General features: G+C 47.4%; 1 protein-coding gene across 1 annotated transcript in view; it reads left to right on the forward strand.

The window, feature by feature from the left end:
• Positions 1-11,204: 11,204 nt before the first annotated feature.
• grin3a (glutamate receptor, ionotropic, N-methyl-D-aspartate 3A) overlaps positions 11,205-14,257 on the forward strand; it is a gene marked incomplete at both ends in the record, with an annotated part of 51,193 nt that continues 48,140 nt past the window's right edge. The window contains one exon of the mRNA XM_080017723.1: positions 11,205-11,984. Coding sequence (XP_079873849.1) covers positions 11,205-11,984 — 780 coding nt within the window. The remainder of the gene's footprint in view (positions 11,985-14,257) is intronic.

Raw genomic sequence — 14,257 nt, forward strand, 5'->3', positions numbered from 1 at the left:
TGTTTGCTTCCCTTTATTGTTATTATGTGATGGCCTTCCGTTGATGTAAAGTGTTTTGAGTTGCATGTCTTGTATGAAAGGTGCAATACAAATAAAGGTTCTTATATCTATAGATAGACATTTTATTATCTGCTGATTTACCAATGTGTTGTGCTGATGTCAATGTTTTTGGGGTATTTGTCATGCTGCCCCTGTCTCTTTTTCCCTTAACATTTTGTTTTGTTGGCAGTTCCTCAAATAACAGTGTCTGAGACAAATGAAGGGACAACTAGAATGATCGAGGGAAGAGAAACTAAAAAGAGGCAGCCCTTCTTTACCTCCGTCCTGCGCGGCACCAAACAGGCCTTTTGGGTTTTTCTCCATCTGAGAACAATATCATTGTTCCCAATATGGGCTCTGTATTGTAATCTGGGGCAGTGGTCCAAAGGGACTCTGAGTCTCTGAGATAACGTTCCTGCTCTGGAGGAGGTGACGCTGCTGTAGTTTAAACACTTTAATTAAATCCTTTTGTATTTTTATTAAAAACACAGAATCAAAAGATAACTTGCATAAGGTAAGGGGAGAAAAAATCCCAAAAGCGGGGAACAAATGCAGCGAAAAAACAGAAATTACATTGATTTACAGCATATATATATCAATATATATATATATATCAATCAGCCACAACATTTAAACCATCACTATTAACCACTAATATTGTGTAGCTCTCCCTTGTGCCACCAAAACAGCTCTGACCCGTGGAGGCATGGACTCCTCAAGACCTCTGAAGGTGTCCTGTGGTATCTGGCACCAAGACGTTAGAAGCAGATCCTCTAAGTCCTGTAAGTTGGAGGTGGGGTCCTCATGGATCGGGCTTGTTGTTCCAGCAAATCCCACAGAGGCTACATCAGATCGGACCCTAACCCCGCCCATCCACGTGATGTAGAAGAAAAGGTGATTCATCAGACCAGGCCACCTTCTTACGCTTGCCCATTTTTCCTGTTTCCAACACATCAACTCCAAGAACTGACTGTTCACTTGCTGCCTAATATATCCCATCCCTTGACAGGTGTCATTGGAACCAGATGATCAATGTTATTCACTTCACCTGTCACTGGTATTAATGTTGTGACTGATCAGTGTAGATCATGATAAAAATTCTGCAGAAACGGCTTTATTGATCAAAAACGTTTTCACTCTTATCTTGAGCCTTGTTGCTGAAACGGGCAAAAAAACTAAGCTTAGGGCTGAGTTGGAAGCTTATTTAACTTCCAATTCATTGACATTTAAAAATCTTTACTATTTGCCAGGGAGCAGGTACTAAGACCGACAGTTATTCACAGTGTGACATATATATTAAAAGAGTAGAATTTCACATCTAGCTTGGGACAAACATAATAATAACAAACAGCCGATGGACGGATGGATGGATGGATTTATGAATTCTTATCTGTATTAATAAATAATATTAATTTAAAATATTACAAAAGATGCAGTACACCAGTTCATACAAAAGTAAAATGTATGTCTCTAATTTATACATAAACTTAATTGAGAAGAACCAGCCTGGTGACTGCATCTGCAGATCCAGCACATTAGATCCAAACAAATTAGTCCCTGATCCACCAAACAAAACTAAACGACATAAAACAGAACAGGGTTTAATTTAAAAGCTGGTGTCTGAATATCTGATGTGGGTGGTTGGTGCATTGGCAACTAGGGCGCATAATGAGGAATACAAACTGTTGTAAACTACTTCATTCCCTGTGTTTGGTCTCCGCAGCCTGACCTTGGCAGAGAAATGCGGCAATATAAAAGGGACAGCAAAGTGATTTCTTTGTCTCTTTTTTTAACATTATTTAGCAACCTGTTTTGTCCAAAGTGACTTACAATAACTTCATTTATCAGTAGTAGCAGTTGATGATATATTACCAACAGCCGCCGGCAGCAAGGCCATTAATGAGAGAAAGTCGCTATCAGCAGAGTCCCAGAGTTGGATAAGGCTTTTCATAGCCATAACAGACAAGTGGAGAGTAAAAAAAAATGTGAAGCAGGGCAGTTAAGCACTTGGCTCAGAGAAAGAAAAAGAAGACATCAAAGAAGGGGTAGAGGGGTAGAAGGGCCAAAGGATCCCTATGAAGTGCAGAGATCAGTGGCACAGCAATTCAGGTGTCGCCTGAAGAGATGGCTCCTCAGTCTCCTGCCAAGATGCGATGGCCAGTGTGCCGACTGTCACGGGGAATTCCTGGAAGAATCGAGCGATAAGGCGTGTTTGAAACTTGAACCTTGACTGTATACACAGAGGGGCATTTACATGTGCAACTCGTTAGGCAAGTAGTTGAATGTTAAATTTGAGGCAAGCTGTGCAAGCTGTGTCTTGCACAAGGACACCTCGTCAAATCAGCCAGGAGGAGCCGGGGGACAAGTATCAGACCAGACGACCTGTCTATCCCCGATGCTACCAGGTAGAGGTAGGGTGCTCATGATTGAAAGCCAGTTAAGAGAAAAGGGTGTTTGACCTGGGACAGTTTTCATCCGTTGATATAGACAAGTTAGAAGAGAGTGGCAGTCGATGCAGCAGATAAATGTGGCTGGACCAGGAGTTGCTCTATCTCAATTGCGGAAGAATTTTCGGCAGAGCACTGGAAGAGGCCACCAAAGCAATGCTATTCAGAACTGGATTCAACAAGATTGCGAACAGGATAGTTTCCAGGGAGGATAAGTTGCCCCGTCTTATCAATACTGATGTGCTTGATGTGGCATCCAGGCGTCAAAGCACAGACACACAGAAATGCACCTTTAATTGCGTGTGGCTGTGGATGGTTGGCAAAAATGTATTTGATTGTCTGTGCAGGGTTATCAGAAGCAATTGAAGTTCACAAAGCCGAAGGATTTTGTGTAAAGGGAGAACAGTAGAGGCCCTGGGAACGAGCCCTGTGGGACACCAGGGTTGAGGGGTGCATAGCCCTGGTCTCAATTACCCACAAAGAACACAAACCGGCAGAGTACACAGCCAGATTCAGAGCTCAGAGTGAGTGGAGAGATGGATCTTGGGGCAAATTGTGTGATTAGCAACAGGTCAACAAGTCAAGAGACTTTGGGGGAAGAAGAGAAGGATGAAGGTCTGACAGTGTGAAGGGTCTTCGTAACAACAAGGACAGACCTTGGGGAGTAGAGAAGCCTTGAAACCTTATTTAAGGGGCGGGGCCCAGGAGTCAGGAGACATTGTGGTTCATTGGTATCGGTGTACATGTCATCTGTCACTGTTTAAAGGACCGTAGAGTGTCACATCCAGCCTGAGCATCCAGACCCGTCTGGTCATGCGTTTTACATGACCCCTCTCCAATAACTGATCATAGCGCACATTTTTTGATTTTTCAATATTGTTTGCTATTTTGTGAGAATGATGCCTCTCCTGCCCTTTCAAATGGAATCGACACATACAAACTATGGCAAAATTAATCACTTTGACAAAAAATATGGCGTATTACCGTGGTTGTGAGTGTAACCAGAAGGTCATTTTATGGATCATGGTCGTCCCTTAATTAAACAGTGACAGATGACGTGTTATGTTGGAGTATAGTATGCTTATGTACAGTACCTTGATACAGAACATTATAAGTTGGTTTTGAGTTTAAGTTTGATCTGAGAGAAAATGCAGAAATTGGACTTTAGTAGAAATGACTTATTCATGACTTTTGTACCGAGATCCGGATCCCGGTCTGCAATTACACACAGCAGCAGGGTCCAGGGGAAGGGTTCTCTCAGCGATGGCTTCGCAGGTACAAAGCACAAAGCCTGAGGAGGAAGAAGAGAAAGGGATGAAGAGATTGAGGGCGGAGACGAAGGGACGGAGGGAGGGAGGGAGGGAGGGCTGGATTTTGGGGCAGATGGTTTGTCGGAGGGGGGTTGGATCCAGCGGGGTGTCGTCTGGTTGGATCTGACAAGAGCCTGGTGGGCGTCAGGGGAGAGCGGGAGGTGAAGGAGGAGAGTTAAAAGACAGGTCTAAGGAAGGAAGGGAGGGAGGGAGGGAGGGAGGGAGGGAAGGGGGAAGGGAGGGAAGAAGGGAGGGAGGGAGGGGGGGAAGGGAGAGAGGGAGAGAGGGAGGGAGGGAGGGAAGGGGGGGCTTAAAACAAGGAGCTGGAGTTTTGGCAGCAGGATGATGGAGAGTGCGGCTGGAGTCGTCCACAGTTTTGGCAAAGTAGATGGAGAAAAGGGGAGAGAGGGAGAGAGAGACAGACAGAGAGGAGAGAGAGGAGAGAGAGAGAGAGAGGGAGAGAGGAGGACAGAGAGGGGGTTGGGTGGTTGGAACAGTAAGTAAGGTTTTGTTTTTATTTTGTTATCACCTTTCTCTCACTATCGTTTTCTTTCTTTCTTTTGTTTTGCATCAACTCTAATTGGGGATGGATGGAAAGATGAATGCATTGATGGGTGGATAGATAGAAGGATAGATAGATAGATAGATAGATAGATAGATAGATAGATAGATTGATAGATAGATTGATAGATAGATAGATAGATTGATAGATGGATAGATCAATACAATATGAATTACACCATCTGCCTCCACCCTTTTTCAGGCATGAATTGAATCCTCCGTTATTCTCTGTTTGCAAGTAGAAGATTCCCTCGCTCTCTTTCTCGCTCGCCCGGTCACAGGGCGTGTTCAGCCGCCTTTGGGCTCTTTTGGGCGGCGGGTGGAGGTTTGAGTCGGGGTTCAGCTGCTCGTTTGGGTGGAGTAACCGACCACACCCTGGTAAGTGACCGTTCGCTACGGACCCAACGTTTGTGAATCGTGCATCAGTGGGAGGTGTCAGACATGGAAACCAGCTGATGTGACGTTGTGATGTCACAATGACAAAGAGACATAAATGTGATTCTAACGCAAAGTTACATTTTAAACTTAAATCCATCCTCTGTTCTCATCCCTCTGTTCTCATCCTTCTGTTCTCATCCCTCTGTTCTCATCCCTCTGTTCTCATCCTTCTGTTCTCATCCCTCTGTTCTCATCCCTCTGTTCTCATCCCTCTGTTCTCATCCCTCTGTTCTCATCCTTCTGTTCTCATCCTTCTGTTCTCATCCCTCTGTTCTCATCCCTCTGTTCTCCATCCCTCCATCCCTCTGTTCTCCATCCCTCTGTTCTCCATCCCTCTGTTCTCATCCCTCTGTTCTCATCCCTCTGTTCTCATCCCTCTGTTCTCCATCCCTCTGTTCTCCATCCCTCCATCCCTCTGTTCTCCATCCCTCCATCCCTCTGTTCTCCATCCCTCCATCCCTCTGTTCTCCATCCCTCCATCCCTCTGTTCTCCATCCCTCTGTTCTCCATCCCTCCATCCCTCTGTTCTCCATCCCTCTGTTCTCCATCCCTCCATCCCTCTGTTCTCCATCCCTCCATCCCTCTGTTCTCCATCCCTCTGTTCTCATCCCTCTGTTCTCCATCCCTCTGTTCTCCATCCCTCTGTTCTCATCCCTCTGTTCTCCATCCCTCTGTTCTCCATCCCTCTGTTCTCATCCCTCTGTTCTCCATCCCTCCATCCCTCTGTTCTCCATCCCTCCATCCCTCTGTTCTCCATCCCTCTGTTCTCCATCCCTCCATCCCTCTGTTCTCCATCCCTCCATCCCTCTGTTCTCCATCCCTCTGTTCTCCATCCATCTCTTCTCCATCCCTCTGTTCTCCATCCCTCCATCCCTCTGTTCTCCATCCCTCCATCCCTCTGTTCTCCATCCCTCTGTTCTCCATCCATCTCTTCTCCATCCCTCTGTTCTCCATCCCTCCATCCTTCTGTTCTCCATTCCTCTGTTCTCCATTCCTCTGTTCTCCATCCCTCTGTTCTCCATCCATCTCTTCTCCATCCCTCTGTTCTCCATCCCTCCATCCTTCTGTTCTCCATTCCTCTGTTCTCCATCCCTCTGTTCTCCATCCCTCCATCCCTCTGTTCTCCATCCCTCCATCCCTCTGTTCTCCATCCCTCCATCCGTCCACATGGAGCAGTACAAAGTTTCATGTTTTGTGCTGAATTGCTTTTCAACAACAACAAGATGAAGGTTCTCCTGAAGATCCTCTCTCTCTCCTCTCTCTCTCTCTCTCTCTCTCTCTTCATTTCAATCCTTTCCTCCCCCCTTTCCCCTCCACATCCACTCAGTCTGTCTTTTCTGGTTGAGGTTGTTTTGCTCCTGCTGTTCCCAGGAGCGTCACTCTCTTCTCTCCACTTCAGTCTCCTTTTTGCTTCGCTTCGCTTGCCGACCCGCAGGTTTTTTGGCAAATCGGCAAACAATTCTGTGGTTTGGGTTTCAGTTCCTCCCTTGCGGTGATGGACATCACAGCCGGAAAGAACGCCGTGGGAACGCAATCGCGGCGGTTCACGCAGTCGGCTTAGAAATTCCGGGACAGGTGTCTTCGGACGCTGGTTCTGCTGTGGTTGCTCCCACAAAGACAAATTAAAGTTTCAAAAAACAGGAATGGCAATCCACGCTGATTTGCCGCCTGGAAAATTCCATCCTCCTCCTGCGAAGAAGGACCGGTGCAATGGAACGGCCCTCGGAGCGGGAACTCCACAAAGATCCAACCTCCCTCCATTGGGAAAAGTGGAAAAAAAGGAAAGGCCATCACGGTCTGGAGCTTCAAGTCGGACATGTCAGGTCCAGGGCGCTCGGGCCCAGAGCTTAGATGATGGAGCTGTCGTCACGGCAACGTGGGAGAAACACACCGATGCGTACGCTTTGACTTCGACGACACGTCTGACGTGGTGTTAAACGACTCTTTTAATGTTGCTCCAACGCGTCGCAGCTCGTAGAATTCAACGAAACAAACACCAATGTTCTGTGTTTTGGGACAAGTATGTTTTCATTCACCAGGAATTAGTCTTGGTCATTTTGATGCATTGTAGTGCAGACAAGCATCATCAAACATTTATTACATCATACCAACACATTTTAAAATCATGGAATATTATCATGGAATATTATTATTGCATATTATCATGGACATTTTCATTGGGCGTGACAAGGATGGACAGGATTAAGAACGAGGACATTAGAGGGACAGCTCAGGTTGGACAGTTTGGTGGAAAAGCGAGAGAGGCCAGATTGAGATGGTTTGGACACGTGTGGAGGAGAGATGAGAGTTACATTGGGAGGAGGAGGCTGAGGGTGGAGCTGCCAAAGAGAAGCTTTATGGATGTGCTGAGGGAGGACATGCAGGTGGGTGGTGTCAGGGAGGAAGATGCGCAGAACAGAAGGTGTTGGAGGCAGATGATCCGCTGTGGCCACCACTAATGGGAGCAGCACAAAGAAGAAGAAGATCATGGAATATTATCATGGAATATTATCACTGAATATTATCATGGAATATTATCATGGAATATTATCATGGAATATTATCATGGAATATTATCACTGAATATTATTATGGAATATTATCATTGCATTTTATTGTTCAAATATCTTTCTAAATACTATTTTACTTTTCTTCAGCACAGAGGCCTCTTGTCCATATTAGGGTCATTAGTTAGTATTGTACTTCCTGTTCACTCCTGTTTGTACAGTATGTTTTCATACGTTTTTACTATGTTCCTATTTACATTTTTACGTCTTTCTTTGGTTTGCACTGTTGCACCTGATTTTCCGACTGGGAATTAAACCTTGTCTTACCTTGTTTTGTCTTATCAGTGTCTTATCACATCCTTTCTTACCTGATCTCATCTTCTCTGACCCAATCAGCAGCACCCGGGATGTCCAGCCGAGGACCGGGGGGGGAAGCGTCTGCAGCAACCACGCTGCGTGACCGCCGGGAGCGTCCCGCCGCCCGCCTCCCACTCCACCTCCACACCCAGCGAGGGGGAGGGGGTTACAGGGGAGGGGGTTGCGGACTCCTCAACCGGAGAGTTGTCCCCCTCCATATATCACTGTAAACATAACTACATAATTGTAAATAATGGCGGCCCTGTGCCCCGACGGCTCCCTGGCGATGGGTGCGCCAAAACGACATTTTGTTTTATTCCGTTTCCCGGTGTAACGGAACCAGCGCCGTGCGTGACGGGGGCACGTTCTCCGTCACTCTCACTCGCCCCCACCGCTCCGTCGCGCCTCCCTCTCTTCAAACCAAAGGTTGCGCCCTCGCCCACCCCGCACTCATCTGGTCTCACCTTATCTCCACTTGCCTTGTCGGCTGGTATCTCACCTCGTCTCTCTCAGCCTCACTCCTGCTCTGAAATTCCTCCTCCTCCTCTTTGTCTTTCTTTCATGCCCCCGCTCCCCTTCCCGTCCTCTTCTCTTTGTGTCTCTGTTCCCCGTCCTCGTCCAACACTGTGATGTCACGGCGTATCAGATCAATGGGGCTCATTGATCGCCCGCTGGCTGGGTGGCAGGTACGCCCCTCTCCTCCTCCTCTTCCTCTCCTGTCCTTTCCGGCAGAGCCGTCCGCCGCTCGTTAATCCACATCAGACCATTAACCCGCCATTAATCTGTGTCTGCGTTTAACCCCGCCGGCCCGATGGCGACCTCTGACCCCCCACGGGTTGCCGCGGCAACGGCAGGTACATCCGTCAAGCGGGGGACGCGTCCGTCCCGCGCCCACTCCGCTGCCACAGCCGTCATTAATCTCCTAATTGGACGACGTTAGGCGTGATGAGATGAAATGATTTTTTATTAACAATAGGGCAGCTGTTGCTTTTTTGCTCCAAATGAATCCCTCTCCCTCTCTCTATATTTCTCTCTCTCTCCCTCTTTCTTGCTCTCCCTCTCTCTCCCTCTCTCTCTCGGCAGTATACTGGGAAATCAGTCTCAAACAAAAACATTGTTGTTTAAAATATGCAGCCCTCTCTTCCACTCGCTCTCCCTCCCTTTCCTCTTACCCCCGACGCGCGAATCAGACGGAGTTCCGCCATTTTGTTCCCGGGCCGCCGATCGCCCAATTTTCGATCAATCAATTTTCAAACTCCTCCCGTCTGTTCCCGCTGCGTTACGGAGTGAGGCGACAGGGAGGAGCCAAGTAGAGCAACGGGAATTTACTTTGTGTGAACGTGTGATGAATTGTGACGATTGTGATGATTATCTCCGTCTGGCGGGACAGGCTTGTGAGATGATAAGTTACGAACGTTCAGACGTGCTTCCAGTCTGGGCATCAACCGACTATCCGTCTGCCGCCATTAATTCATGGCTTTGTCTTTTGAACCTGTGCTGGCGGCAGGCTGGTGCAGCACAGGCCGTTTGCTTCCACCGCATCCCAGGCAGTGTTCGTCTGCGGGTGGAGTTGACGTTCTCCACCTGCGGTAACTCTGTGGTTTGGACGACCTGTGGGATGACCGCAGCATTTCTGTTCTCCGGGAACACCACCAGCCGCCCTCTCTGGAGCACCACCTGACCATGTTTTGATCTATAAACAACCAATCACCATGACTTCTCCACAATGGGCAAAAAGATAAAAATACATAGAAACAAGATGAATATTGTAAATGTACTTGACGAAACATGAACGTAGAAACATTGCGACGGACATGTTAAATATAGTCGGACAACATGCATTTCACAAAACATAATTAAATCACGAGAAGATTCTAACAACGGTTATGGCATGCAGCCTTTTCCGGTGACAATCACAGCAATAAAGGAGAAGAAAAGCGACGGACATAATCAGGAGGGTGATCAGGGGAGTGTGTGAAGGAGATGCTGGCAGTGGGTGTGTGCATGTGTGTGTCTGTGTGTGTGTGTGTGTGTGTGATTAATGGCATTGGTCCCAATTAATTCTAGTGTATGGGGTCAGAATTATATCGTAGCGCCTCCAAGCAGCGCAAAGGCCTCACAGCCACCCAGGAGACCCGCAGCTGCACGGGCACCCCAGAGGCTGCGAGAACACTCTGAGCCCAAAGCCCCGCAGCCATTGAAGAATGCCAAACCCAAAGAAGAGCCGAGGAACCGCAGATCAAACCCAGGCGCGCCGCGGAGGCTCGCAAACCAGTCCCAGAAGGCAGGACCTGCAGCCCTGTAGCGCACATACAAGCCGCCCCCGTGCTCGGGTGCCCTGAGGCGTCGAGCACAGGCCGCGCCCCCAGAGGGGTGGACGTCGCGCCCCGAGTGTCGGACCACAGGCCCCGTGATCGACAGAGTGACACCCCGCCAGAGCCCCCCGCCCAGCAGGTGAGTCTGTCAGACAGGTTCATACACACACACACACACACACACACACACACATACACAAACATACACAAACAAGAAACCTAGACACAAAATCAAGTATATGTGGCTTATGGAGTCATCTAGAAAAGGGCAGAAGTAGTTTGACTATTTTTGAATAAAACATGGCGGCACTTCCTCTGCATGCGTCTTGCTGTCGATAGGCACCTGGCGCTGTCCTTCACTTCCTGCATAAGAAGAAGGAGAATGACAGAGCACAGCACAGCGGCGGTAAAACCCCCCTGGGGCTGCGTCTGCTCCATGGACGGCCATATATATATATATAAATACATTTTTATATAGATATTTAAATTATAGATATTGTTATTATAGTTGTTATGTAATATGTATTTATTATATACTTCTTTTTTCTTTTTGTCTCCACTTGCCCCAACTTCCTTGTGTCAGTGCTCCTGAGGAGGCAGCGCAGAGCTGAAGGGGTTAATCTGCCTGGACGCACAGTGTCGTGCGGCTGAGGAGGAAAACCCTCCGTGACGTTAGGAACCACAACACACCGACACACCGACCATTATGGGATGGTTTCCTCCGGCAAAAAAAAGTCCAAATCAGCAGGTGGTGGATTCCTCCGGGCTCTGTGGATTACTTTACCACGCACTGAGTGAAAGCTTTTTTCTTGTGGATTTTTTGAAGTGGACACTTCGTTTCCGTCACTTTCGTCCTATTTAATTTAATTTCATTTAATTTAATTTCATTATCATTTTTATCTTATTTTATTTTTTCGCTTCTATCGTTTTTCGGCGATATGCGGATACCAAAACGACCCGTTCCATTCTGGTTACCAACAGGGTTTGATCATGTGAATAATGACTTGAGATGAAAAGCGGCGGAACGGCTCCGGGTCCCAGTTTTGCCTGTGCGCGCTCGGCTGCGGCGGCGTGTCGTCGGCGGAAAAACGCGCAAGTTTGCGGCCAGCGGGAGCCGCGCGCAGCGCACCACACGGCGGCAGCAGGAGAAGGAGGCGGAGAAGGAGGTCGAGGAGAACCGGTGAGACAGCTCCGGCGTTCGGTCCCGTCGTCGTCGTCGGGCCAGAGATCATGACGATGAGCGGCCCCGGAGCTCGACGCACCAGGAAGCCGCCGCCGCTGCCGCTGCCGCCGCCGCTGCTGCTGTGCGCTCTGGCGGCGCTGCTGCCGCTGTGCGCCCACACGCACCCGCAGCCGTGCCAGGTGCTCAAGCGGATCGGCCACACGGTCCGGATCGGGGCGCTGCACGTCCAGCCTCGACTCCTCTCCGAGACCGGTCCCGACGAGTGGGGCACCGGCGCGGACACCGCACACGGCGGCGGAGACGCGGCGCAGCGGCGGGGCTTGGAGAAGAGGAGCGCGAAGCCCGGCGGTGCGCCTGCGGGGTACGCGGGGTACGGGGGGTACGGGGGTCTCCGGACTAGAGGCACGGCACGGAATAAGGGTCCGGGACGGCACCGCGGTGAGGAGGCCGCCGGGGCAGGGGAGAACCGGGTGTTCGCTCCCCGAGAGTCGGCGCTCCTCGCCACCGAGGCGCTGAACCGCGCCGGCGTCCTGCCCTACAACCTGTCCCTGGAGCTGGTAATGGCCGTGGGCTCCGGGCTCGGGGAGCTGCCCGCCTTCTCCTTCACCTCGACCGGGGCCGGGGCGGCGGGGGGCGGCAACCCCGAGGGAGAGGACCCGCTGTCGTTCGTGGAGAGCGTGTGCAACACCGTGGTGGTGCAGGGGGTCTCCGCCGTGCTGGCCTTCCCACGGACCCGGGACCAGCTGCTCAACGTGGACTTCGTCTCTGCAGCGCTCAGCGTGCCCGTGGTCAGCGTGGTGCGGAGGGAGTTCATGCGGCACAGCGAGGTGGGTGCGCCGGGCTCAGAGATAAGAGATGACTTATAAAGTAATAAGATACGATTACAGGTATATCATAAAGGATATACCTGTAACATATACCTGTATATACCTGTATATACATGTACCTGTATACATATATATCATAAAGGTATGAGATAAGATCATAAGTGTAATAAAGATATAATAAAATGAGATTACAGGTATATATATCATAAAGGTATGAGATAAGATTACAGGTATAATAAAGGTATAATAAGATAAGATCATAGGTGTAATAAAGGTATAATAAGATAAGATGATAGGTACAAAAAAAGGTACGATTAGATAAGATTTCACTACGCTGGGTAACACTGGATTGGATTGGAGGCATTGAAACAACTTTAAAATGTTGCTTTAATTTGTGGCATGTACATTTTGTTTTGTCTTTCTCACATGAAAGTCAATCAAATCACCGTGATTCCTCAGTTATAAGCCGAGAAGACCTAAAAGATAAAGCTTTAACCAAACAAGTTCCTTCAAAAAGCATTAAAATTACACCTTAAATTTGACTTAAGCGTAAGATAGAGATAAGAGAACGTGCACAAGTTCTGGAAAACACACGTGCCCACTGGAGGCATTGGATCAACTTAAAGATGTTGCATTGATTTGTGACATTTTGGGCTTTCTCGACTAAAAAAAATCCTAAAGTACTCGAATTTCAAGTTAAGAAAGCATAATAATAATAATAATAAAAATAATAATTACAAAATATAGCTTTGAACATTCTTAAGTTGACCAAATTCTGTGATCGCGTGTTGTTTTCTACGTTTTGTCTCAGTGCATCAAAGTCAAATCGAAGGTTCGTTCTGTATCCCATGCACATGACTTGATTGTTTTTGGTTTTTGATGAAAAGCAAACACTTCCTGATTATAACAGCAGTTTAATCTGGGTTGTGTCATCAGGATGTGGTGTAAAACGGGATAATCCCATACAGTAGTTCTCACATACAGAGTGGAAGGTGTTCTGATCAACGCAGAGTTTCTGTTCTGCTGGAACTGATGAATTAGCTGAATGAGTGCAGCTTGGCAATTTTGATCTTGCAACACAAGAGCTATTTTCCACAATTAAAGTGTAATTTTAACATTTTTCCCGGCACGCCTGCCGTGCTCTCAAGGGACGGTGGTTGACAAACACTGTCCCAGCCACTGGGACCTAGACATTAAGAGCTAAATCACAAAAAGCTTGGTAAAACTAGATGGAAAAGACTATGAACCTCAAATTCAGCACCGTGGAGGGCGCACGGCACCTGGCCTAATCCTGGTCCAGAACGAGGACCGGATCCTCTCTCCTAAGTGGCCCCACAGGAGACAGGAGGCCAGGGTTTGAACGCCGGTCACATTCTGTCACCAGGTGACAAACATCAAAGCTATTAGTGTCCTTTACCAAAGATGTTGGAACTTTGTCTTTAAATGGGATTTGATGCCTGGAATATCATTGTATCAGCCTGTTGACTTTTGAGAATAAATCCTTAAATCCAATGAATTCCACAGATTACTGACACATACATTTCGGTTGATATATACTTCACATCTCACGCTTGTTCTATCAATTGTTATGCAGTGGGACTGTTGATGAGCTTAATTTGTGCTTAACCACGCTATCTGCAAGCCTAAATGAAGGGCCCCAGGGCATTCCCCCCTAAAATGAAACTAAAAAATCAAAGGTAATAAGAAAGTTAGGCTTCATTCATGCATAGTAGGTTTCCACGAGTCAATTATAACTCAGTCCATTGCCACACAAAATAGATATCATGAGAGAGAAAAATAAACTGAATACACATTTTTAGCTGTTTCCATTTCTCTTCTTTGAAACAAAAGAATAGCCACCAAGCTGCCAAATGTAATGTTTACAATTTTGCAAAGTTTTGGCCGAAAATGTACTTTTGAATGATCAGACTTTGGGTGATATGCCCTAAAATACAGTTTATTGAAGCATAGTGTTTATTGAAAACATAGGCAAACAACCCAAGGGACACTCAAACAGGGATTTAATAGTTAGAGAGAGAGAGAGAGAGAGAGCTATAAGATACTAAAATATATTGTATGGCTCGTATAACTTCAAATGTATATGTTGTCATGCCAGTGAAGCACTCTGGTAGTTGAATAAAATAGTAAGAAACCTTAAAGAGCAACTTGCAGGTTAGTGTACCTGGTGAATTAATATGTGAGTAAATTATGTAGAAATTTGATTGAAGAATGAATTACATTTCTTTAATTGATGTTTTAAAATTGTTGAGTAA

Source organism: Zeus faber, assembly GCF_960531495.2.
Source record: "Zeus faber genome assembly, chromosome: 17".
Lineage (NCBI taxonomy): Eukaryota > Metazoa > Chordata > Actinopteri > Zeiformes > Zeidae > Zeus > Zeus faber.